Source organism: Aythya fuligula, chromosome 1 (assembly GCF_009819795.1).
Source record: "Aythya fuligula isolate bAytFul2 chromosome 1, bAytFul2.pri, whole genome shotgun sequence".
In the NCBI taxonomy this organism is placed as follows: Eukaryota; Metazoa; Chordata; class Aves; order Anseriformes; family Anatidae; genus Aythya; species Aythya fuligula.
The window spans coordinates 182,415,625-182,442,848 of NC_045559.1; the positions used below are offsets into that span (position 1 = coordinate 182,415,625).

Genomic DNA, 27,224 nt, shown 5'->3' on the forward strand with positions numbered 1-27,224 from the left:
GTAAACAAAATGATGAAAGATATACATGCAAAGTGATCTTAAAACTGTTTTGCCGGATGAGATAGTAGTAGTGTGTTTCTCTATTACTTATCTACAAAGAATCTTTAGAGTTTAATTTTTGTAGCAAAATCAACCAAACACAAAAAGGAGAATACATTTCCAGACCAAAGAATTTACTACAATTTTAAATGATTACTTGATTTGAATTTCTCAAAAATTCAGAGTAAGATTTTATTTTTTTTTTACTATAAATTAATATTATTAATGGAATTACAACTTGAAAATAAACATACACTCAAGATCTTTGACCCCTTTCCAAGCACTGACAGGTATTCTTGCATTTCATTCCAGAGTACAATTTTTCTACTGAGTTGAAATCCAAGAAATTAAATACCAAAATAAGGTTAAATCTGTGTGTTTCACTGCACTATGTATGTAACTGAACACTTCCAAAGCTACAGATATTTTATTCCTTCCATGCTGTTACATTTTTTGAGATGTCTGTTAAAAAGGCTGACATAGAACTTGTTGTTTTCCAATTTTCGATATTATAGCTTGTTTTTACGTAGCAGTGTTTGATGAAGTGTTACATTTATAAACACTATGATTTCATTATTTTTCACATGAAACACTCTGGATGCTTAATACTTTGCTGTGTTGTGGAGATGTTAATAGCTTTCGCATACATGTAAAATGTATGAGTAATCCCTATGGATCAGTGTTATCTGATGTAGATTGCACTGCAAGACCTCACAAAACATTCTTGAAAGGGAAGTAGGAGCCATTCCCTAACACTTTCCAGGCTTGTTTCCCAACTACTGGAAAAAAAAAGAATAAAATAAATATTTGCATTTTTGTTAGTTTCATTACACATCCTGTCACTTTGAGGAAACATGTAGGCATTATTACAGCATGTAAGTTGCCAATACATAAAAATCATTGCTCAACTACTTTCTTGAAAGAGTAACTTAGCAAAAGACATTATTCTCCTATTCCACTGACAAACTGTGCAGATACATCTGCACTTCACTAAATTATGCCAGGGTTCTGTGTTGCTCTGTGGACTGTATGGGACCTGCCAATACCACCCTCATCAAGACATTCTGTATCCATGTCTCTAACAGAACAAATTCCAGTCCCCAGCTGAACATTTCCAAAGCTAAGGCAGTAATTCACACTATAGTGTGTTTACAGGAAATGTTCACCCCCTCTGAGAAGGATATACAAATTGGCAACTGAGTCAGTGAGATAGTACTTTGTAATGGAAAAACACCCTGAGAATATATCTTCCCTCTACTGTGAAGGTGCATCTTACCCCATGCTACAGTGAATTCTGAGGCTATGAGATACAGAGGAATGATCTGTCATAATGTTATTGTACATATGTGCTTGAAAGCAGAGTAAAGAATGATATGGTGATTACAGCAAGATTGAAAATCAAAAATGCAGGCATTTCAGTATATATTTGAAGCCAATCAGATGCCTTTCATCAAATAAGTTATGTGGTTTTGTTCTTCATTGTAAAATTACAATGGTGAGAATGGTTGTGAAATATAACTAATCCTCAATATCAGTTACAAGACGTTTTGTATACCAGCAAAATACTGTTTTTAATGGTGATTTAACCCATAGGTTTAAACAACATTATTAAATGTGCATATATCGATGGATAGCTGTATTCAAGGAAAAGGTACTTTCTTTCAAAAGCTTGACAATTATTTCCTAAAGTCATAAAATAGTTATAATGAAATGGTTATGTAAAGACACCATCATATTTTCAAGGTTCTTCAGAGAGAAGTGTTATTTCAATTTAGAAGATAAAAGATATGTCATACATTGCCAATTTTATATAAAAGATGCATGCACAAGTAGCCAAAATAATCTACTTTTGGAAGACATATGTTCATTTTATTAAATGATAAACCTAAACAGCTGTATTCTGAAGATTACCTTCATCCTCATCAAAATTCTTTTCAGAGTCAGAATACTTTTTTTTCTTTCAATTATTTTAGGATTCATTTGAAGGAAAATGATGAAATGCACAAAATACCTGCTATTTACATGAAACATCATGTGAGTCATCTGTCTTCTTGCATAGTGTGAAAATTTTCATGTGAAAAGTTTTAGGGATAATATTTTCTGGGAATTATCATTCCCTGGCCCAGAGAGAAAAGAATGAAAGAACAAAAGAATGAACAAACGAACGAAAGAAAGAAGGAAAGAAAGAAGCAGGGAAGGTGGATCCTGTCTCCAGCTACAAAGTCCCACCTTGACTTCTCTGTAGAGATACTTGGTTGGATGAAGTAGTGATCTGGATAGTAACCTGGGATTCAAGAGATACAGCTTCATTTCTGACATTCCACAAATATTTCCAGTGTTCCTGGGTAAACTGCTTAGGTATGACTACAGTTTGCAATACAAAGGTGTGCTAAAAGTCCCTGAGCTCGCTCTAGAATGGTTGGCATAGAAGCTTATGCACAGGTGACAAATGTCAGTAGTGCAGCTGTAGTACTGCCTAGGGAGCAGAGCTGGGAGTTGCACCGTGCTCATGCAACTTTCCAGCTTCTAGTTCAGAATTACACCAGTTCTCTTTGGCCTGCTGCAAATAAATACACGAAACATCTGATCTTCCTCTTCTCCTTTTCTTGCAGGTGTAGATTTCCTCTATAAGGCACTTCACACATTAATAGAATCAACTTAATCTCTCCTGGTGTATGAAATCATACACATTGAAAAAGCTAACTGAAAATGCTTAGGTAACTTATTTTCTTTTGTTGCATAATTAAAAATCTTGCTGATTAACCTCAATTTGTGTGCACCAAATGAACAGACATTTACTGCAAGAGGAAAAGTAAATAAATAAAATATCAAGTATGGGGTAAATGCAAAGAAGTCTGCCACTAGTTTCCTTAGTGGTTTTTCTTTTTCCCTAACATCCATGTAGCAAAATATTTTTGCCCAAAGCAACTGGTAACAGTTCATTCTTCAGCAAAAGACTAACTAACAAACTAAAAAACTAACCCATTTTTACTCTGATAAATCACGTGTGATGCTAGATTATAAATTCTACAATAAAGGTAGTCTCTCATATTTTCTTTTTGTATGGATGAGACATTTCTGATTTTACTTTTTTAAAAGGGTGTAGGGAGTTTTGGTCACTTTTCCATAGATGTATAGTGCCATTCTCAGCCCAGAAAGTCAACTAATACAGTTTTAACCTGATACTATAGTTATAAAATACAGATAAATTCTAGATATGGAACTATACATGCATCTTCATGTAATGGATGCAAATACTTTTATTTAAATTTCATTAAGGTCTCTTGCTGTGCAAACTAGATAAAATCTCTTGCACAAAAAATACAAAGGCAAAGGTGAATCCATGTATTGTTTCTCAGTCCTGTACCTTAACCATAAGACTAATATGGAAATTGAATTTGAGTCAAACAAATTGTTTTGACCCTTAAATAAAAAGTTATTTCTATAAAATTTTATAAAAAGCTTTTGCCAAATACATCATTTGCTTTTTTATTTAAAACAAAACAAAGCAAAAGTGTTTAAGGACTCTTACCAAATAATATAACTTTTCATAACAAGCTTTCATAATATATTCTTTGCTCCAATCATGCAAAACATCTCCCTCTATGACAATTTCTATTCAGCCACTTCACGTCTGGTGTACTAAAAGCTGCTGTTTGAGTTTATTTTATGCTTCTTTTTCCATTTAAAAATAAAGTAAGTATTTACTTTAACATTAAAAACACACTGCTATTCATGTCACTCTTTTTTATCTGGCTAATCTCTTCAGACATCTGGCCTTTGAACCAGTGTATTGTCAATACATCTAGTGTTTATATCCAGTGGACATGTTATGCTAGCTCATGTAATATTTACTGTTTTGCCAGCTATCTTCATAGAACTACATTTTCTCATGAGAGCAGAACTGAATGCAGCATCCTATTTATCTGGCCACTGAAATATGTTGCTTATCTTGACTCTAATTCAGGCAGCAGCTACCTTATCTGTTTATCTCTTTTTCTAATGCACTGCACAAAATTGTAGCTGGATACAAAAGGAATCTTGAGCATGCGTTTATTTGTCTTTGGCTGAACACAGACAGCTTTTCTTGACTACTTGCTTTTTTTAAAAAACAAAAACAACAACAGCAAACAGAAACCTTTAAGTAGGGCATCTCAGCATGGTACTTTAAAATGTAAGTTAAATTCTAAATTTATCCACATTTTTAAACAGCTTTTCTTTGGCATATCAACCTCAAAATTATTAATTGGCATGAGGGTTCTGGTAGATTCAAAGTATGAGTTTCACTCAGTAAATAAACTTTTTATTTAATAAAATAATATGCTTAATTGTGTGGCTTACTTAAACTAAATGAGAAACAAACTAATTTTCCTTCTGATAGTAGAGTTGCATGCGATAAAGAGAGAAGTTGCAGTTTTCATTTTTCCAGTGAGAGTGGTTCTTGATACTCATAAACTCCATTCCACGGTATATGCATTTTTGGAAGTATTAAGTGTGGTTTGCCTTGAAATATTCACACCTCGATGCGTTCATTTGCATTATTACATTTAGAAGCCTTCGGGCTTTATCACTTCCTTTTCTTGAAATGGCACAGTAATAAGGAAAAGTGGTTATGCTTATCACCACACGTCAGTCAAACACCTTCTATATTAACAAAATATAATTTTTTCCACTCGATGAATGGGTGTGTGATGTCTCATACACATGTCAATATTAGTATTATTTTGCCTGGTGAAGAAATAATTTTATTTAACCGGATGTATGACTAGAAGTGAATGAGGAAAACGTCCCATTTACACTTTAATGAGCAGGAACAATGCAGCATGTCAAACCCATGCATTCACTATAATTTAGGAGTAAAAGTCATACAATTTTGCACAAACTATAACACATCTTAAGTGCTTTGCCTGAAAGCAATACCCCCAAAACCTCTGGGTACAGGAGGGACTGCATACACATTTTGTGTACTAATGTTTACTACCATAGGCATTTTTCCAAAGGAAATTTCAATAAAGAAGAAAATAAGCAGATCACTTGGTGGTTTGATAGTGAAAAGATAATCTATGTATCTATGACAGCCTCTTTCATTAGCTTTTCATCCTGTCAAACAATAAATATAACCTTTAACCTTGTATAAGGAATGAATAAAACTTGAGCCTACACTGTCTAACCAAATAAAAGGTCCAATATATCCTACAGCTACATCATCTTCAAAGCCTGGTCCAATATATCCTACAGCTACATCACCTTCAAATCCCATGTGCCCTGTTTTTAAATCTCAAATTATATGTAAAAAGGAAAACAAAACAAAACACTTGAAACACTTGGAAATTTCCAAACACTTCAAAGAAAAAGGTGTAAGTATTTTTAGACTAATATTTTTAGACTAATTGTTTGGAGAGAACAAGAAACATTTGGATGCAAAGGTATCACCATAATGAGTGCTAAATAAAACTAGAATAAAATGGAATACTTGGAGAGGACAAGTTACATGTTCAAGACTGCTTTGCAGAAATGTAAATATTTAAGTATGAGTTAAATGCAAAAGGCATATGTTTTACTGTCACTGACATTGTCAGCAAACTAAACACATCTAATTTCATTTCCACAAAACATATGAATTACATTTATAAAGTATATTCACTTAGCAGCTGTGAAAATGCATAGGTGATGTATAATATTTTATACAGAAAGAAATTAAAAAATTTCAAAAGAAGTGTAGTCAGTTATCATAAATGACACTGAAGCTTTGTGGGAACTTTGTGTGATAATACACGGATGATTTCAAAAGAAGATAGATATAGTACTTATATTTATAACTGTAAAAGATGTTTTAAACCAACAAAACAACATATGATAGGTGGCATCACTTTTAATTTCAATTTCACTGTTTCTGTGGACTTTTACAACCCATATAGTTGTAAAAAATACCGTTAGAATTCTAAATGTCTTCAAAAGGTTGTTTGAGGCATATTGATTGCTAAATATTAAGGACAGAGGCTTTTTGAAACCCAAGAAGGGCAAACTTACAGGACGACAGAAGGTCAGGAACTGACAAAGGAGGTTTTATCTATCAGCAGCTTAGCTTGAGGTTCTGAGTTGCCATCAAATCTGCAGAAATGCATTCCAGGGTAAACTATGACAGAAGAAAGTAGCTCCTCATGGAAAAGATACTGTGTGCACCTGACCCAGAGGTCTGACTGAAGCCTGGTGGTACACCTAGCTTCAATAACGTGAATAATAAATCACCAGTTATTAAGCAGTAGGCTGCTCAGAATTCACCTCCCAAACAAGGAAAGAAGGGGCTTAATTACAGGTTCTGGACAAGAATGAAAATGGAAACAGAATTGCCAAGGAAATATTTCAGGTAAGGTCTGATTTTGAAGATTGTAACCTACTAATAATGCATAAACTGAAACAGGATATAAGTAACGCATAACAGCCGAAGTGCACAGAAGTATGGTATTTCATACTAACTGGCCACTGCATTTTACAGAAAATCATTAATCTAAATTTCCTTTTAAAACCATTGTGAAATGAAACCTAAGGAGCTGCTATCAGACCTTATTGTAATAAACACTTGAAAAATTTGACAACTACACCCCTTTTATCTTGAAGGATCCCCAAAAACTTCACAGATTGCACATGTGCTTTCTCACACATACATGGAATAAATGCAGCCCAGATCTTGGCTGAAAGGGGAGACTATTCTGTTTAACTATTTCTGTGTATTTTTTTTTCAGAGTAGCCAAAACCTAGCTTTTCCAGAGGAAACCACTGGTAATTTTCTAATAAGAGGATATAGTTATCAAATTGGGTAAGAAAAGGTCCTTGGGCAAAATACTGCTGTGCATGGATTCTTGAAGAAACAAATAACCAAGGGCTTGATTTTACATTTGCTTTCAAAGGAGAGCACTTCTAGGATTGCGGTGATACTTAATAAACCGTACAAGCACTAATTCCATAATGAGTCTTTACTGACTCGTGAGGAAAACCTATCTACTCAGCTATCACACTACTTCCTGTTGCAATTATATACTTTAATAGGCTGCCATAAAAATTTGGATTCAACCAAAACTAAGTAGCTAATGAAAGACTCATGAGACACAGTCTAATCTTGTAGCACTTCACCACACACGCTGCTATTCATGCTAGAAAGAAGTGAATTTGAGATATTTTGAAAAGTGTAAGGGTCTTAATGAAAGCTTTATCCATAAACAATTTAAAACGCTTATTATAATGTTCACTAGTGAACAAGCCAGTGCAAGTCTATTACTGATCTTTATTTAACCCACATTAGTGGATTTTTTTTTATTGTTTCTGGTACAGTTTATGGTGATGTTATATAAGTAAGAAACACATTTGTGAAGCAAACATATAATACTGTGAAAGGTCAGTAGTTCTGCACAATACAAGTAGTGTCTCAACCAATTTTTCTACAATTGAGGCCTATAGTTAATGTAGTTTGATTTCTGTTTCTTTAAAAAAATCTTTATTTACCTAAGAAAAAAAAGGGGGGAGGGGGAACTTAGGTGTCTATCTGCTATTATTCAATCAAGTACTATTCAAATTATTTTGGAAGTCTCACAAAAGCAGCCTTCCAGGAACAGTTACAGGTACAGGGTCAATAGATACTGCATGTAGAGGTCTTGCAAGTACAGCCATTCCAACAGGGATACAAGACACTGAGATGCTGAGGGTGGGCTCTGTCTGCCCAAGATGTTAATTTGCAGGAAAAGGAGGAAAGAAAAGCATACGTAAAAGCAGAAGCACCAGAAACCCTCATCCCTAACAGCAGCAGGTAAACCAGGGGCTCCAGCATAGGCCTTGAGAGTCATTTTATTCTCTCCAGCCTCATTCATAAAGCCAACAAGTGACAGCCTTATGGAGTTTTGAGCTTCACTCAAAATGCATGAGCATTTTGAAAAGGAAGACTCTTCCCACAACTCAGATTCAAACCATTTCTTGTCTTTCTTCCAGATGACCAAAACTAGAACCCCCTAGATGCTTCTGCCACCCTTGGCTAGGACACATTTTTTCTTCAATATATTGGCACAAAGATCTGGGTAGACTACAGTCTGGTGATATTAGAGAAACAAAAAACAGGAAATGTATTATTATTATAAAAAACTAACTGTCCAAGTTTGATTGGAGGACCACATAATAATAGGAACCAGATACTCCATATTCTAAAATAAAAAAATACTTCTTTACTTAACAACTGTTAAACCAACAAGCACTGCTACTGCAGTCTAGGCCTTGCAAAAGAAGTGAAAAATTAGTCTGAATTTTTAATTTCTAAAGGATCAGCTTTCATGAAGTAAGGGAGACAGTAAGATCAAGTGGTCTCATTATGAAAGGGAAGCCAAAAGGCACCGAACAGTTGCAAGTTTGGAACTAGTTCTGTCAGCATCATATAAATACGTAATGTAGAGATTTGTTATAAAATTATTATAAAATAGAAGTCTAATTCATACTTTTCTGACTTTAAGATAAAGATTTACTTATTAACCAGACTGTAACTTATAAAGCAAAAATTCTTGCTAAAAAGGCTGGCTATGTGTCTGTAACAGTATTGAACAATACCTTTGAAAGATCCCTGAAGTTGCCTGGAAGGGTCAGGTCTAACTCTTCAGATTCATAGTTTGTTAACACCCATGGAAATACAGGGTATTGGTTCAAATCATTGTACGTTCGTCCTATTAAGAAAGAAAATGTTTTAAGAATTAGGAAATAGTGTCAATTTCTCCGGCTGAAAAGCAATCTAGGAGTTACATTTATTGTATTACATGCTCCTAATTCATCCCACTAGACAGAATCAGATATAAATATTCCAGAGCTTAGCAGTTGTTTAGGTGCACTTATTTTGAAACGGAAGTCAACACAGAAATCAGTGTAATATCAGCACAGTGTATTTCAAAATCGATATAAAACACCTTATGCCATTAAGCACTTTCCTTTTTATTTCCATGGAGCTGTTTTCTAGCACAAATGCTGAAATCTAAAACTCCAATATAACTCCAATGAGTGTTATTTTTCTATAAGCTATATGCAATGTGATTGGCTGCAAATGACAGTCCAACAGCAAGGGTGTCTATTTGAGGTTTGAAAATGGAGATCTGACCTGAAGCATATTAATCCATTATTCCCCACAACACTTCTCCACTGAAGAAAGGGTGAGATCTCAGAATTAGAGGTGGAAGAAGACATGCTTACTGTAACAGTATTTCCTAGCCACTTTGAAAATTAAAAAACATTGTACCACTCATAAAAGATGACTGCCCCAGCCTACTCTCTAGAAATGTAATGAAAGAAACATTGCTATGATCCCAGCAGTAGTTCAAATATGCAAAAGCCATCTTTAGATACTGTTTCAAAAGAACAATTTGAGACTGAAGTGAACTGAAAATTATGAGTTCATCACCAGGAAAAGTGAGTTTTGGAAAGGCTGTTACTTTGGTGTCAACTGGTATTTAGTGGTGTCTAACATTTCAGTGATAAGACAAATGAAGTTGCTTATATGGAACAGAATATGGAACAGAAGCATCCACCATATTGATTTACTGGCAACCACACAATATGCAACACGAGTCTTAAAAAACAAAATCACATAATAAATATATGTGTGTGTATTTATATAATATAATTAGCAGACTGAAATAACCCAGGTTAACAATTCCCAGTCCTGCAGCAGATTTACGGCCCTGTCTTGCTAACTGCTTCCTTCCAGATTCTGGACAGATTCCTGGGGTACAAAACCTGGCACAGAAAAACACAGGCTTCCTTGTTCTGAGCAGCATTTGCAATTCTCCACAAAAATCAGCTCCGCTTTAATGAAATATGAAACTTTCACTGCTCTACAAGCACCTTATTTTTCAATGGAAGTTGATGAACAAGAAGTATGTTTTTATTTTGTGTATAGTCTCACTGAAAAAGGGAAAGGTGCACATTGTTATTATTATGTGCTTTTTGTTTGTTTGTTTTTTAACATTTGGAACCCTGCAACTTTGTTAAATAAATAAATAAATAAATAAATAAATAAATATATATATATATATATAAACAGCACTGTGTACACCATACAAATAAACATGGATAGGAACAAAGGCAATTCTTTAATCTTAACAATGAATGAATGCAAAACCATTCTTGGACTCAATGAGTAGTTATCAGACAATTAGATCAAGAAATAAAGCAAAATTTATCAGCATGAGAGAGGAAAAGTACTCTCTGGCAGAATATTAATGATTTTGTTTAAATTTTGGTGGACTCCTAAATCTTTAAGGAAGGTAAGTCTGTCACGTTTTATGTCTCTCATATCAGAATATTGTTTGATGCTTTAGCAAGGGATTAACTACATATGATTTCTAAATTTTCTTCAGGTTGTCAAATTTAATGTTTTTTAAAATGTGACCTTAATACAAGTATTCCTTTATATAATAAATGACTTTCTCACCATCACAATCATCAACTAATAGTTTGCAAAAATCTCCACAACAGAAAATATACCAAAAAAGATAGAAGTGAAATTTCAGAGGCAGAAATTTTCCTTTTGATTTCTCCCAAACTCTTCTGTTCCTGTTCTGTAAATGAGATTAATGTATTCTTCTCCTCTTCTAAAATTTCATCCAAAAAGAAGAAAGAAATAATTTACATAATATTTTAGAAGTCAGAAAATAATTTTAACTACTGCAAAAATTTCTTTCTAATATATCTCAGTGACACATTTACCTCATCTATTTGTATTATTGTTATACATTTGCTGTTTATGTAGACTGCAGGCCAAAGTAACTTTGAGATTCAGGAAAAGAATGACTGAGGTGAGCAGAGTCTAATACAAAATCTAAGCAAATGTTATGATTCTTCAGAATCAAAATTTTTTATGGAAAGTGTACCTAAAAATATATTTAGAAAACACTTTGTGAAACATTTGTAAAAGTAAGAACATCCTTCTTCAAAATTCTCAAAAGGAAATTTAGATTTATCCAAAATTACTTTTAATTTCAAAACTGAGACTTTACATATTCAGATTTTATTTCATTTCAATATTTATTTAATTATTTTGTTTTCAATTTCAGTATTCTATCAATGAGATTTTGACTTTTTGTTCCAATTCCACATGTGAAAATCACAAATATGTAAACAGCACAAGAAAAAAAGCAATCCCAAGCCTAGCTGCTGTACGTGAGTTCTTTGCTGTGTGCTTTTGAAAGTTTACTTATATTATGGACAATTGAAAAAATTATCGTGTGGAATTAGCTCTGTGTTATCAGTAACACTTCTTTTTTTTTTTTTTTTTTTTTTTTTTTTTTTTTAACTCCACAGTGAGAAATAATTTGAAGCAGATGATCTCACAGTTTAGACAGAATAAGCTACATACTATGGAGCCCTTGTGATTATGTATTTGATAAATATAACCATAGTCTTATGCCTAAATAAACAAAATATTTACTACTGTCCTACTTCAATATTTATAAAACATATTTTCTTATGAAGAGATTAACTATTAATAATAACCATTAAGTTGTTTAGTAAAAATTTCATTATTTATTTTTCTTAATTAAACATTTTTCTTTTTAATATCAACAAATAAAAATGACTCAGAAAGATGAACACTAGTTTAAATTGTAAAAGGAGAGCAAACACTCATGATGAAATTGGACCACACATCTATGCTTATCTGAGCAGAAGACAGTGATCTAGGGCTGTAATGGGATTACAAATCCCTAATTCTAAACATGCATAAATATTAGTGGTTTAACTTTATTAGGAATATTTTCTTCATCAGTTCTGACTTTATAATGGCTATTTTCAGAGTAAAAAGTCAGCAGACTAATATATTTAGCCATCTCTTCAATTGTCTGGTGCTTCCAGAAAAAATCATTTGTTTCTTTCTTTAGCTAAATAAATAAATAAATTTAAAACACAAACCTGTACTGCTATCAGCAGTCACTATACCTTTTCAGAAGCTTCAGATTTTTTTCCCAAGTAGGCTTATAGGGATTAATATTAAAGGCTGAATATTAAATATTGCAAGCCTCTGACACTAATCTACTTGAACAATAAAACTGAGGCATAGTAAATGAGATCTCAGAAATAGTGGATATGTTCTTCATTAATTAAAAAAAAAAAAAAAAAAAAAAAAAACAACTTTTTAATTAAACCATCCAATTTAATGTTTTTATATGGCACTTTAGTTTTGAAGGTAAAGTGAGCTAGAGACAGCTGACAAAGAAATTATAACTGCAATTCCTTGGTGAAAATGTTAATGACAGCAAAATATTGTTTAATTAGATGATTGCAGCATCTGGATTAACACTCTTTAAGAGCAATGTTCCTGTGCTTGTCTGCTTCTTCACACTTTACAGACATTTTGTCATCTCTAGGTCATTAGGAAAGAATTTTTAATGATTTTTCTAGAAGCAAGTTGTTCGAGTTACATCTAATTAGATGACAATAATAAGCCCAACACATGCAGTAGCTAAATATATACATAATTAACCAGCTAGGGCTTGTACATCACAGAGTAAAAAAGTGGAAAATGCTAAACAGGCAAAAATAAAAAAAGAGGGAGGGGGAAGAAGTTCATCTGAATTTATTACCTGACTCAAGATGTCATTTTGTTTTTCCACAAACCTTTAAAAATAATCCCTTTCCACTAGAAGAAATTACTTACAAATACTATGGATATAATTATTCTCCAGTTCTATTAAGAGCTGTGGCAGGTAGGATTTAAAAGAACTAAAATACCAATATACAAATGTAAACACATATTAAATATACTACAATTTGAAAAGAAAAAAAAAATAGCAGAAGTCAGTTACATACACTACTTGTCTCCACTCTTATTGATTTCTTTTGCTACAGTGGTATTATTTTTAAGGACTTATCAATAATTTTGAAAGTGAGAATAATAAAAATTACTGGGGCCTTATATCACCCAAAGCATTCAGCTGACACACATTGTTCACATGTAATATGGCATTTTTCTATGTGCCTGAAGAAAGAGCAATTAGTATAATCATAGCTGCTCCCAGCCCTTCAAAACTAAAGAATCCCTGGGAAGGGAATAGGTAGGAGGGGGAAGGTGGCCAGGAAGGCTTATGTCTACACAGCCAGGATAAAAAACAGGGGCACAGAGAGCATAACACTGAGAATGATGGATAAATAGCAGAGTGCAGTGTTTACTTTTTTGAGGGGAGGGAAAAAAACAGAGTTGTAAACATGATGAAATACGCTCAAGTCAGTAAAGAGGGCAAGAAAGAAGTGAAGACAGAAGTGAAAGAAGTGAAACATAATAGGGAGATGAGAAAATAGGTGGCTAGAGGGCCAGTGAAACAGGTTGAAAGAAGACAATAGTTTTGAAAACATGGAATCATAGAATCATTTAGGATGGAAAAGTCCTCTAAGATCATCTACTCCAACCTATAATAATCACGATTGACTTTTGATTGTTTTAAAAACAGTTAGAGGCTAATGAAGTACCATCGTAAGAAGAAAGGAAAATACAAGAAATTAGCAAAAAGTGTACTAAATACCTTTGTTAGTGAACCTCTACTTATATGGAAGAGAAGAAAAATGATAAAGGGACCTATTTGTCACTTAGCAGCAAATAATCCACATTTCTCAAGTGGCAAACATCCACTTTCCTTAAGTGACTAGGTTATGGTTCAGATATGCTGAATATACCAAAAGAAACCTAAATGATAACATGATTAAGAAAAATTGGTACACATATTTCTCAATAGCTAAAATCAATGATATTGTTAAACATGAATATTTTGTTTAAACAAAGAGTCCAAAACTAGGCCATCACTGTCTACACAATTATCAGTAAAGAAGTTGTAACTTTTCACAGAATCACAGAATTTCTAGGTTGGAAGAGACCTCAAGATAATCAAGTCCAACCTCTGACCTAAAAGACCTAAAAGATTTTGAAGAAATCTTTAGTATGGGATCTCACTACAAATGAGTATAATTAAAAGTGTACTTGGAAATTGGATTTCCAAAACAAGAAAGAAACAATACATCATCTCTTTTCTTGGAAAAGGATGTCATATTCAATATCTCATGTTTGTGTATGAAATATAAAATATTGTATTTTCTTCTGGTTGCCAAAGGTGGTGTCTAGTTCATACACAGAAATTTGCTTCTGTGTAACACAGATGTATCTGGACAGTTAACAGTTCCAATGTTTCTAATACAAGGATAATTAAAATGACTTTTGATTTTTTTTTTTCCTTTTTGCTTTTGTCAGAACTTCAAAAATTGTAGGTTGTATTCCAAACTGGAATAAGAAGTTTACTGACATGTGTAGAATTGCAGACAGAATTAATTCTCTTATGTTGTTTTCAGAAAGTTTTTGTCTGCGTGTGTGTAGCTGGCAGGAGGGCCAGCTACCAACGGTAAGTTTTGTTCTGACTTTCAAACAAAACCTCAGGAGATTCTATGCATCAGATGTTATAATGCTAGCAACTGATAACTATTTTTCTATGTTCATAGTCTCAAACCTTTAAAAAAAAAAAAAAAAAAAGAAAAAAAAAAAAGAAAAAGCTGAAATTAAAAGCACATAATATATCATTGCAATTATGCTTTCTTTCAAGCTCTTTGCATTGAAGACCACTCTAACATACACACTAGTCATAGCTGATATTAGCATATTAGTCATAGCTGATGTTATTGATTGCTATTTAACAAATTTTGTCCACTTCTAAAAATTTTTAAATCAGCATATTAACTCTCTTTTAGAATGCACAAAGTTAATCCATGTGAGCTCAAAATGTCATCAAAAAGAACAATTTTGCAAAATAAGTCAGTCAATTAAAAATGGGGTTAAAGATCTGGGACGACTTTCTTCTAGAGATTCTTTTACCTCTTTCAGAAAATACAGTCTTCACCAAAATTTAAAATTGAGTTTGATCTTGTCTTGCTGAAAGACTTGATAGAGATGGTAAATAATGTTGTTGAAATGAGCAAGTGAGTTTATACAAAGAACAATGAGATTACATGACCAAAAGAGATTTACAATAATAGAATGATACCAAAAAATCTGCCAGAAAGTAGAGAGACATCGTGAGACACTACTAAGATACTGATAAAGCTGCTGTAAGCTTTTCCAAATACAATACAAATTCAAAGACAAAAAGAGGAAAATGAGTTGGTAATCCTCCAAACCTTGGGAACCTGGAATGCAAATGGAAGGCTATCCTTTTGTAAAGCAGGTGAATTTAAGTGAACACTAGATGACATTAAGAGAAACTTGCCTACGTTAGCATCTAGGTGTTTGGCTATAAAGCCTGTCTAGCAGCTCTATATCAAGGAACAGGTCAAAAAAATATTTTTCTTGAGACTTCTGGGATACTCTGATGGGATTGATACTTTGGTGCAAAGTATCACTTTGGTGCAAAGTTTCACTGCAATTCGTAATTGAATTTAGACATAAGGATGCCTTCCAGGTTTGGATATATTAGTGATATACCTAAAAATAAATGACCTTCAAGTTTTTAAACTGATTAAAAATGAAAACTAATTTATCAAAAATTGGCTCAGCTCTTGTCTACTCTCATTAAAGAGTTTAGACATACTGCTTACAGAAGAAATTAATACATAAAAAGGAAATTACAAGTGAAGGACATTTTGTCAATAATGTATTGGAAAAGGGCTGAGAGGACTTAGACTAACTACCCAGCTCTTCAGTAAGCCCTCCAAATTTAGGCAGGGAAGCCTGTGAGGCTCTGCCTGAATTTCCTCATAACCAGAAGGGCAGCGGATGCGTGAGAGACATGGAGCAGCTGGATGCAGGCCAGTGTCCAGAAGCAGAATAGCAGCATTCTTGTGGCCCTGTGCCAGAGGTAATAAACGCTCAGCAGGACTCCTTCCTTAGGCAGAGATCTGCGTGACTGTAGCTATAATGCTCGGAAGCCAAGCTGGTGTGCCTGCATGCTACTGCACCATACATACTTTCCAGCCCAGGTCTCTGGTAGCTTCAGGGACTGGACTCTTGCTTTGTGCTCCACTGCCCAATGTAAACATGCCCTCAGATTTCTACCCATTCAGTGGCAGCACTTCTGTATCCCACTGAGATAATCTGATGACACATTTATTAATATCTGTGAGACTGGATGCAGGGAAGATGACTACCACACAAGCACAGAGGCAAAAGTGTGAAGGTTCAAAGAAAGCATCTTTGACAGATTCAGCTACTGAATTCTGCCACTGCCCTGCTGGGAAGAGTGCAGTGACTCACACTGGTCAGACTAATGGTCATTTTGGTGCTACATCTGGGTTTTGCACTTGCATTTGTCTTATATCTGGCCTGAAGATAACCTCAAGCACAAAAGTCAGGGCCAAGTAAAGATACAAAGTTTTTTGGTTTTGGAGTACAAAGTGGTGTCTGGTGGAATTTAATTTGGGTTTTAAATCAAAGCTCACTAGAGTGAAATGTCTGGCGAAGCCTCTCTGTAGGCAGGTTCACAAGCAGTATACATGCTAGAGACAGGAATCATGATAGTAGACAACATCCTAGAAATCTTAGTATATAGCATAGAAAATTTCTGCTTTTTACAATTAAAATTACCACAGGAGTTAATACATAGAAAAGGGAAAGGTGAAAAGGAAAATCCATTGTAAATATTTAATTAATTACAATTGCCAGGAAAACTCTTCTTTTGCGAATAGTGAATGGATGTCTGTGGCAGTTATTTCTCATTTTAAATACCTAATCTGATATTATATTTCAGTTCAAAGAACTAAATGAGAAAAGATGCTGTAATCTAATCATACCACAATCCAGGTGACATCTGTACTAGGCAGAATACTGTTGTTATTCTGCTGTCTAGTTGCTGTTGCTGAGAATGATGAAGTAGCAAAATTACATTTTCCCATTATTATTTCCAGACACTCTCTGGCAATGGTTTGTTGACTCTAATAAAGCTTCAGACAAAGCTGTCAGCAAAGGAAATGGCAGAAGGAGAGCAAGGAACAGCCTCCACAACAATACATGAATCTAAAGTCTCAGTGATAGGTTGTGCATTTTCTGATAAAATTTAATGCGTGTGTTTCAGAATCTATCATAAAGCTGCAGCTGAATTCCAGAGGGATAAATGTATTCTATCAAGTCACAGTGCTTAAGACTTTGACAAACATAAACATATTATGAAGGATTAAAGAGTCAGAAGCCTTACCTGCTATAGTATTGAGGAACATCAAATATTCAAAGTTAGAGATCTCTCGTCTCTGCCAGCGCTGAGTCATGTTGGATGATTTATAAAGCTGTCGGGGAGTGGCCAGTGAGATTCTCCTAGGAAATATATTTAAAGAATGATTATTTTAAGAGCCTCATTAAATGTTAAGACGTAGGGCAACATTATTAGTGTGATTAATTTCAGATTCTCTCAGAGTTTTTTTTTTTTTTTATCTCATTTAATGAAGTCAAGAAGATACTATTAACCGTATTTGAGAAATTACTAAAATTAAGATCTCTATTTTATTTTACCAGTACTACAGCATTGTAATAATTCAGAAGAATATATTTTGTGTTTTATTTTGTTCTGAATCTGGTTAAAAGACTGGAAATAAAAGGAACTGCAGACCTCCTGGTGCCTGTGTTGTCCAGCAGGAATAAAAGAGGAGTACCATTTCCCTGTTTCAAAAGGACATGTTTAGATAAGTTCATTAAGATGAGTGATAGGTATTAAAGTGCCATATATTTCCAGTGCAAGGGTTGAAGATACTTACTCCACGTGGTATTCCTTCTCCATGGCCAGCTACCCATGATCCACTCCTATACCCCAGTAATCTACAAGATTTCTATTTATAGCCTGATTTCTGAAAGAAACCAGTTTTATTCAGTTATCTGCTCACATGTCCATCTGCCTATCTCTCCAGAATAACTGATAATTTCTCCAGAATTGTATTTCATTTAAATTTGGAAAGGGAATACAAGTTTAAGATATTTCCACAAATTTTCTAAAAATTACATGATTGTACAAGGGAGAAAGAATATAACTACTGTGCCAAGGAATAGAAAAGCAGAAAACTGCAGCTCTTCCAGATATAATTTGACAACAGTGTTATAACCAAATACCATGCACCACATTACCCATTATATATGCTGTCCCTCATTAGTAAAATACAGGAAACTGGATTCAGTCACTAATGCACTAAAGAAAGAAATCTGCAACAAGCAGAAATAGCTTAACTGCTCACAACTTGTTTCTAAAGAAAATTGTATTTGTTGAAAAGAGACAATGAAAATATTTGGAAAGAGGAAAAACTCATCTCCTCAGATACCTTTTTTTTTTTACAGAAACATACAATTTTAAACTGATCAAAATAGAAAAATGTTTATACTTGTTAAAAAAAAAGATTTCTGAAGTTTAGCCTATTCATTAATTTTATCTATCTATATTATATATATATACACACACACCATATATATATACACATATATACATATACATACATATATATATGCGTGTGTATATATATAATCTTACCATGAGTAACTGGGTACACCTAATGCTTTCACCCCATGCTGGTGATACCAGCTTTCAGATGCCCACTAGACATACTAAGCGTACTATTTCAAGACTGAATGCTGAGTATTTTCCTAAAAAAAAAGTCATATACAAGGTGTCAAACCAGGCATTGATTACAAAAACGTGGACCACCTACTTATATATATGCATACATGCATTATACCCTACTTCCAGATAAAAGTTATTGGAACGACTAGTTATCACAATCATATGTCTGAATTGTCAATGTCAATGTCAGTGACTGCTATGCTTACTCTTACAAATTGGGCATACAAAAATGACCATGTGAGTCTATCTACACTTCTTTTTTTTTTTTTCCTTCTTTATATTTACCCTAAACTGCAGTGCATAAGGTCTTGCCACCTATTTTACAGCAGATTTTAAGATGTCAGCAGTACATAAACTTTACTAGTACACAGGAGACAGTAATTTTTAAAAAACAAAACAAAACAAAACATTGTTTCTATTATGCTTCTTGTGAACAATTTCTGTTAACAAATATCTGAATGCAGGCATACATTATATTGCATTTTATAGAATTACGATTAGTTTTACAGTGGAAGCCTCAAAGTTGTATTTTTCCCAGTAAACTATGACTAATGCTACACACATATTAATAAATGCAGAAAATAAAAATACTACAGAGATAATTAAATTTATAAAGCATTTCTGTCATAGACTTTTTGTTCCTCTCATAACAAAACAAACGTACACATCAGTACAACTTAGTAGATGCTTTTAGACTTCACCCAAGAGACTGAAAAAAATCTAGGAACTGTCAAATGACTTTGCATTTGAAAGCCTGATTTAATTGAATTCTACATAAAATCAAAATATACTAAAAAGGTTCCTCATTTGTTTTTTACCTAAGGTATTTGAAAAACTTGAAACTATTTCAGAAGAGACTAGAAAAAAATATGCACAATAAATTGGTTCCACAACCTGCTTGTTTCAGTTGACAAAGGCAGACCCACTGTTTTATGTTTTGCTAAATCCACCCAACTTTGATAGAACCATTTCTCTGTTTCAATATGCCCTCAGAAATATGAAGATGCACAAATGTGTGTGCTTCCTTTGCTTCTTGGGAACTGTGAAGTACTTACTCTAAATGGAAACTGCAGAATTTTCCAAGTTTTATATGCCTTAAATATTTTTACTAAATGCTTAATGAAATTTTGAGGGAAGGCTTGTTCTACACATGGAGCTTGACCCACCCCCTTTCACAATCACTTTTAACTTATCTACAACTTCATACAAAGAATCTTATCAAAAATATAGCATCTGCATGATGTTTTGTGTTATGTTGCTCCTATACTGAAAAAATAAAAGGCTTGGGAAAAATCACAGGCTTCTGGTAAGACATTCATCTGTATTTGCGTTCAATCAAAACTCTGGAAGGGGTTTTATGTTTTAGTGACAGTGATGAAATGATGTCAATAGCTACAACATCAGCCAAATTACATGTTTTCCTTCATCATTTGTATTTCTCAGCTTTAATAACTAAAGCTATTGTTTACCTAACACATTAACAGCCCACCAAAATTCAGACTCAGGTGCTAGCGCTTGTTTAATGGTGAAGTATGATAATGTAACTGTATCTTTTACCAATTATTTGATCCCTGTATGCTTCCAAAATCACAAGCAGCTCACACTTGTTTTCTAGGCTGTGACATTACCCTCTATAAAATTGCTTCAGTAAATTACACCTGAGTCATTAAAACCCTACAAAGTGGTCTGATAATAGTGTTGTAAAACTGAAGATATTACTTTACCTAAAGAAATAAATAAAAGTCAAATAAATACTGTCTGCCCAATTGATATGACAACATCAAAAACTACAATCAATGCAACATATTTAGGAACAATGAAATTGAATATATGGAGGATAGATAAATTTGATCACCAAACAAGACCAAACACTTCAACATGTGACTGATTTTAAGGATATAATTACTTTATAACTCTAAGTATAGTCTTGAATGCTTTGTTGAATAAAAGCATTAGAGAGACAAAAATAGGGAAAGCCAGCAGATGCAAACTGGAGAATTACTCAAAACAGCTGCTCTCTAACAGTCTTGAGAAGATACCAGTTTGCCTACTTTCATTCCTCTGTATTAAAAGATTTCTCTTGTATTCCCCTATATTAGAAGATCACAAATATTTTTTTCCTTCCATCTTTGTTAATCACACAATTTCTCCATAAAAATAGAAATGCACTTAAAGTCCATGTACTTAATTAAAACCCTTTAACTCTTTCAGATTATTTCCATCTTGAATTGCATTTCTTTATGACAATGTAATTAAATTTGGATAAAAATATTATTAAATTAAAACTAAGGAATTAACCAAAACTACTAGAAAGATTTGTTTTAGATAAAATATTTTAAAGTTAAAATTTTTCAAGTTAATCTAAAAAATTGGGCATAACATATGATAACAATTTACTCAGTGTAGCAGCTCCCTGTGTAGATGCTGGCTACTCAGCATCATATCTGTTTATGATACAAATAAACATAACTTTAAAAAATTCTTGCTAACATTCTGGAGCCAACTTATTCATGGGAAGGGAAACTATATTCTAACATCAACAAAATATTAACTACAGAGCAGTTATTGAGCCACATTTTTCCTCAATTACTCCACTGCAATACTACTGAAGGGTATGTAGACAGAAATAAAAGAAAAACCATGATTAAAGGGTCTTTATGGTGCATAAATCACAGAGCAATTACACAAAAACAAGAAAGTAGAACAGCTTCACTACCATATGCCAGATTTATTCTGAAGGCTAACAAGCCCGTTTTTGATTCTAATTGAACCTTAATCAAAAAATATGGAAATAATTGCATATAATATTGAAGATGAAACTTTTCTCAATAATTATATATCAACAAACTTTTTCAGACAATTATTCAGTGAATAATGCACAAAGCATATGAATTTCAAAAGTTAAAAAATGTCACTATAAATATGAAATTCTGATTGAGAAATTTGCATATTGTTTGTTCTGGAACATGTGGCTTTTATTTATTTTTATTTATTTCAGAAAAGAATGCTATTATTTCCCATTTACAGACAACAATTCCTGTAATCTGAGTTTTTGGAAGAGCAATGCGAATATTAACAAGATGCACCTTCCAAAGAGATGCCTTAACTTCCTTGATCTCAGCGAAAACTTAAGAACCTTGGCAGTTTGCCTAAAGATTTCAGCACATTCAGGAGATCAAGCCTTAGGCATCATGAGTCTCTTAAGCTCATGACAAGGAATGATGTTCAGCTGGGAAAGAAATAGTTCTCCAATCCTACAGACGCTTTGACATTACAGAGTATTTCCACATTCTGCACTGGGAGACAATATGAATTTTTAGTTTGTAGAAAATGACTTAAAGAAAGAGAAAGACACATCCCAGACAACACACTGATGATTAAGTCATCGGCTTCTGGCCAAATCAAGCCAAACAGAGATCTGAACCCAAGGCACCATATTATGTGAATTTCTTGTCTGTCCTCTCTCTTATATTTATTTTTCTTTGATTTTGAATAGAAATTCAAACTGAATCTAAAAAAAAAAAAAAAAAAATGGAAACATCACTTCTGGTGATTCACTCTCAAGAACAGTTTTACTGTCTAAACAGACATTACTAAACAAATAAATAAAAATAAGGCAGCAGGAAATTTCACCCCACCTCAGTCAAGTACACATAAATACCATTTTCTCCATCAGTGAAATACGAATACTTTTATAGCACAGGATCTGACAATTACCAGCCTCATCTCTGACCATAGGTTGATTTGATATTGATGAGAGAATAAATAATGACTGTAGTTGTCCATAGTATGTGAAAACCTCTAGAACTGAATCTTGGTTGGTCTTCTAAAAATATAGATCATCCATAATTTTGGAAACAGAGGAATAATCATTCTAATGAATGGAAGTAATTTGGAAAGTGCAAAGTAGGTTTTGATGAGCATTACTGATAAGCAATGAAGTAAAATGCATATACATTCATATAAATGGCCAGTGAGAAGTTATGTAAACAAAAATATTTTTTATTTAGTAAACACAAAGCCTGGTCAAGTTTACTTCCATATCTTGCATTCCAGCCACAGCAAGGATGATCATTATTGCATACAGTTATAAAACCTGACTGAAAACTAGACTTTGAAGGTTTGGTCCACTTGGAAGGTGCTTATTTCCTTTAAAGATCACAAAATATAATTTAGAATATTTTTACTTCTATTCTACAATAACAGGCCATACATTAAGTAAAGGGTATTATTTCTCAAACTACCCTAACAAAATGGAAAACCTAGAGTTTCTTGACAGGAATAATGTTTTAGTATTGACCCATATAATAATATAATGTATATAGTATAATAATCATAGAATTTACAAGTTATTTTAATAAAATTACCTGGCTTGTGGCAAACCATAGCTGGTTCCTACTCCAACACGTGGTAAGCTGTACACGACTTTTTTCACTGTTGCTTGGTCAGGAAAATTAAACATAACAGAAGCTAAATGAAAAAGAGAGAATACAGAGTAGTAAACCATCTTCAGAATTCTTTATCGTCACCACCAGGTATTAAAACACTTTTTGGATTTTATTTGGGAAGAGAAGTCAGTCCCACTTTTATCCTCTTGGGTGTTCAAGTTAGAACAGATACTCCAGGCATACACCATACCTATAGCATTAGCTGGTTAACATCTTTTACTAATTCTCCATGGTTTGCATAAGGCCTGATTGAGGTATACCTCAGAGGAACTATAGCTTATCTATAACTTAGCTTATCTATAACTTAGCCCATATAATCTCTTATCAGGCTGGGAAGCCATTCAATAGTTTGCATAGTATTTGGTGCATTAAAACACATAGAACCAGAAATAGTTTAATTCCCTCTCCAGTTGATGTAAAAGCTTACATCAAAGTTCTTCAGGGCAAAAGACTACTGACTCACCTCACCAACCACTCAACTCTAATTTTAAGTAGCATATTTTCATACACAAAACTGAGTGGATACATTTACTGATCTGGTCCTTTTTATTTTAATTCAGTTTTAATTAGAAAAGGAAATTTCCTTCCCAGGACACTAGCAGAACATTGTAATTTGGATATTTTTTTTTCTTTTACTCAATGGCATCTGTTAGAAAACATTATAATATACTAGCTGTACTAAATTTCAACAAAGAAAGCCATTACATGTGTAAATTCTAATGGACATATCTGGGAGACTCCACTTATAGGAAAAAATGAATTAATGCCACTTATCACCAGCTGTGAACCAAGAGCTGAGAAAGTGAGATCTCTGGTGGGCAAGAAACACTACATTTCATGTAGACAGGCATAAATGAAGAACAAACCTGTAATGAACCTATGTAACATCCACATAGGTATGTATGATTAAGAAAGCCTCACTAACACCAGGAAATCCCATGTGGCAACAAAACCACAAAAGAGTAGTGCCAATTCATGAGCTCATGGACTATACCTTCAGGTAAGCATACAGGACAGTTATGGTATTTATCTCCTATACATGGGAAACTATCCCCTTTATTTCTATCCATCTTCTGTAAGCTGCCCAGCTGACACCTATTTCTCCTCTCTGACAATTTAAGAGACCTTATAGTCCTAACTTGGTTTCTCTGAGTTGTGCCTAAGATGAAAGTCTGGAGGAGATACTGTAAATACCCTTCACAGTAGTCTGGGCTCTGAGTAAGGAACTCATATCATTTGAAATATATGCATTTATGTAAGCTACATTTTTTTTAATGGATTTTTATGCTAATTAATAATAGTGGAAATTTAAAATTGAATATCAAAATTTAATTCCTAATTTAAAAAACATAATTGCTAATTAAATAAGCAGTTAAAAATTAACCATTTACTCAAATGCGTTTTTTTGTTGTTGGTGGTGTTTTTTTTGTTTGTTTTTTTTTTGAAAAACTTCTGTGCTTGTAGATGTTACACTAAAATATTTATTAAAAAAATTAGGAAAGGGGGCAGATAGGAAAAGCAAAGGAAAATGTTTAATATCCTATTAAACATTTGAAGAATTTATCCATCACAATGATCTGCCTTTATAAATACATCTTACTGCTGCACAGAAAACAGTGAGATTGATTTATGTGATTGATTATAACATGATATACACAATTGAACAAAAACATAATAACCACTTTACCAAAGGATGTACAGAGTTTAAATTCTGAGATTAATGCTATGCAAAATACCAACTGGAACTTTCTTATGCAACAAAATAAAGACATACTTCTGTTTGCCATAAACACTTCCAAAGCTGTGTTTTGGAGAAGATAACGTCTTGAAAAAACAGCCCGAATCTCGCTGAACATCCATTTTCCATGAAGGCCTTCTGTATAGGCAAGGACCTTTAAAGAAATTAAAGGGTGACAGTTATTGGCAGAAGTTTTTCATGACAATAAACACAGTTAAGTTGTGCCCATCAGCAAAGTACAAGTAAGTTAACTGTATTTCTTTATAACTTAAAAACCATAAGGTAAAATATGAACTTGAAAGGTCTTAAAAATGCAATGAGGCATAGCTGTTAGAAAAATATCAGGAAGAGCAATAACCTGATACTCCTAAGATGTATTCCTCCTGAGTCACATTAACTTTTTTCCTCAAAAAAACACCAAACTTTACTAGCAAGCACAGGATAATGGACACAGTTGCAATTATGCTTAGCTGTCTTTTCTTCTAACAGTGCACATGATAGAGTTGTCAGTTATATACTGGGTAACAAACTTACTTCTAAGGTTAGCTTGTGCTAAGTACAACCAAAACAATATATCCTGCTACTGATATCCATTCCAGACTCATAAGTTAGAACTCTCTATATTCCATTAATAAATACAGAAAATAGCTAGAACAATATGTCAAAGAAGTAATGTTTCTAAAACTAAGTACATTTGATATCCCAAGCCATGAAGAAAACTAAACAATTTTGTATTTTTGCATTTTAACTAAATGTGAAAGTATTTTAAAACAAAATAATTAAAAATCAGCATTGCTTTTGCAGTTTGTCAGTTTCTTAACTGAATGTACTGATCCAGTATTAGATATTAAAACATTCAAATTATTTTTCACTCCTTCTTCGCTGTTCTGGATGTCCAGGAAAACAGACAAAAATACACAATTTAATTAGGTATCACCTTTATTAACCTCATCTGTGACTCATCATTACAGCAGCAGTATCTGGTGTAAAACAAATCTTCCCCCATCATCTAGAAGGCTGCATTTAGCCCTCCACTTCTGCTCAGGTGGGCTTTGCAGACACCTGAGATCCTGACACACTTCTTCCTATGAGTACTAATTTTTGGAGGGGGGCCCCCCCAGCACTCCACCCAATTGCATTTCCCAGGTTCTGTAGACTGTGCATTCCCCTAGGTTGCAGTTAAGAGTAAAATTCCTGGTAAAATAAAGAAATACAGTGGACACTGTCACTAAAGGGAAAGGCAACAGGAAGGTTTGACTGGATTTAATTTCTCTGTTCTCCATTATGTGCACAGAAACTTTTAGCATACCAGCTTGCAGTGCTTTAGTCATTCATTTGAGGCCTTTACTTTCTGTAACCATGACCTCCCCCCAGCTTCTGAACAGGGAGATGTTAGGGAGACCATATGTTGCTGCAGTCACTTATCTTTCGTGCTTTCATGAGGCCATAGAATTTGTATTCCATCAGTTTTTCACTGATGTATCTTCAAGTTGGTAACATCTTCATAAATGAAAAAGCTAATTTAAGTTTGTACATATTACATTAAAAGAGATCCATGGATATTTATCAAAATTTTGTCCTCCACAGCTTTTTTCTCAAAACCATGATGAGTCTATTTCAGAGATGATAGTAACAATGGCAACAAACCAAATATGCTTTGGCACACTGAAAAGTATTCAAATGTTTGTTCTGTCTTAGACAGAAGCTAGTGAGAGGAACATGGTGAGCCCCCTGTACTGTCTACATAAGAAGACTTGGAGCTATATTGTGTGAGCTCTTCCATTCACCTCAGCTCTCCAAACTAACTAAACAAAGCCTTGAAAGGAAGGAGCTTGATTTCTTTGGAGGTCCTGAGATGCACGAAAGAGACTATATGCTCCCTCCATGCAGTCATGGGCTAGCTGTTGTATTACTACATCATATGCTAAATTCTTGCAATGGGAAATTAACCTTCATGTTAAAACTCTGAACATCATTTTCACTTTAAACTTTATTGAGTTCAGCTTCTAGCCACTGGATTTCATGACACCTTTGTCTATGAGATTAAAGAGAACCCTAAAATTAGATATCTTTTCCTTGTGTAGGTGATTACAGACTGATCTCTAGTTACTGTTTAGCTTTCTCTTTGACAAGCTAAATAAACCAAAATTTCTTTCAGTCTTTCACTGAGATCAGATATGGGATACAGCTGCAACTGTGTATGTGAAATTCAGATGATTAAGTACAAGTATAAAGAGAGTACATCCTTCTTCGTATGTATTCTGCTGATGATACATAATTTTTGTTAGTACAATCTCTCTTAAGATACTAATAGGAAATAGGGAGGAAAACACTTAAGTTTCAAAAGACTAAGTGATGAGAACAGTCTCTCATAGAGGAGTCTGAAATGTACATAACTGTAACCAGATCTAT

General features: G+C 33.6%; 1 protein-coding gene across 2 annotated transcripts in view; it reads right to left on the reverse strand.

The window, feature by feature from the left end:
- NBEA (neurobeachin) overlaps positions 1-27,224 on the reverse strand; it is a 514,417-nt gene that overhangs the window by 78,242 nt on the left and 408,951 nt on the right. For both annotated transcript variants that reach the window (XM_032190243.1, XM_032190252.1), the window contains exons 42-45: positions 24,849-24,966; positions 22,994-23,096; positions 17,223-17,338; positions 8,626-8,738 (exon numbers count right to left, since the gene is read on the reverse strand). In XM_032190243.1, the coding sequence (XP_032046134.1) occupies positions 8,626-8,738; positions 17,223-17,338; positions 22,994-23,096; positions 24,849-24,966 (450 nt within the window). The remainder of the gene's footprint in view (positions 1-8,625; positions 8,739-17,222; positions 17,339-22,993; positions 23,097-24,848; positions 24,967-27,224) is intronic.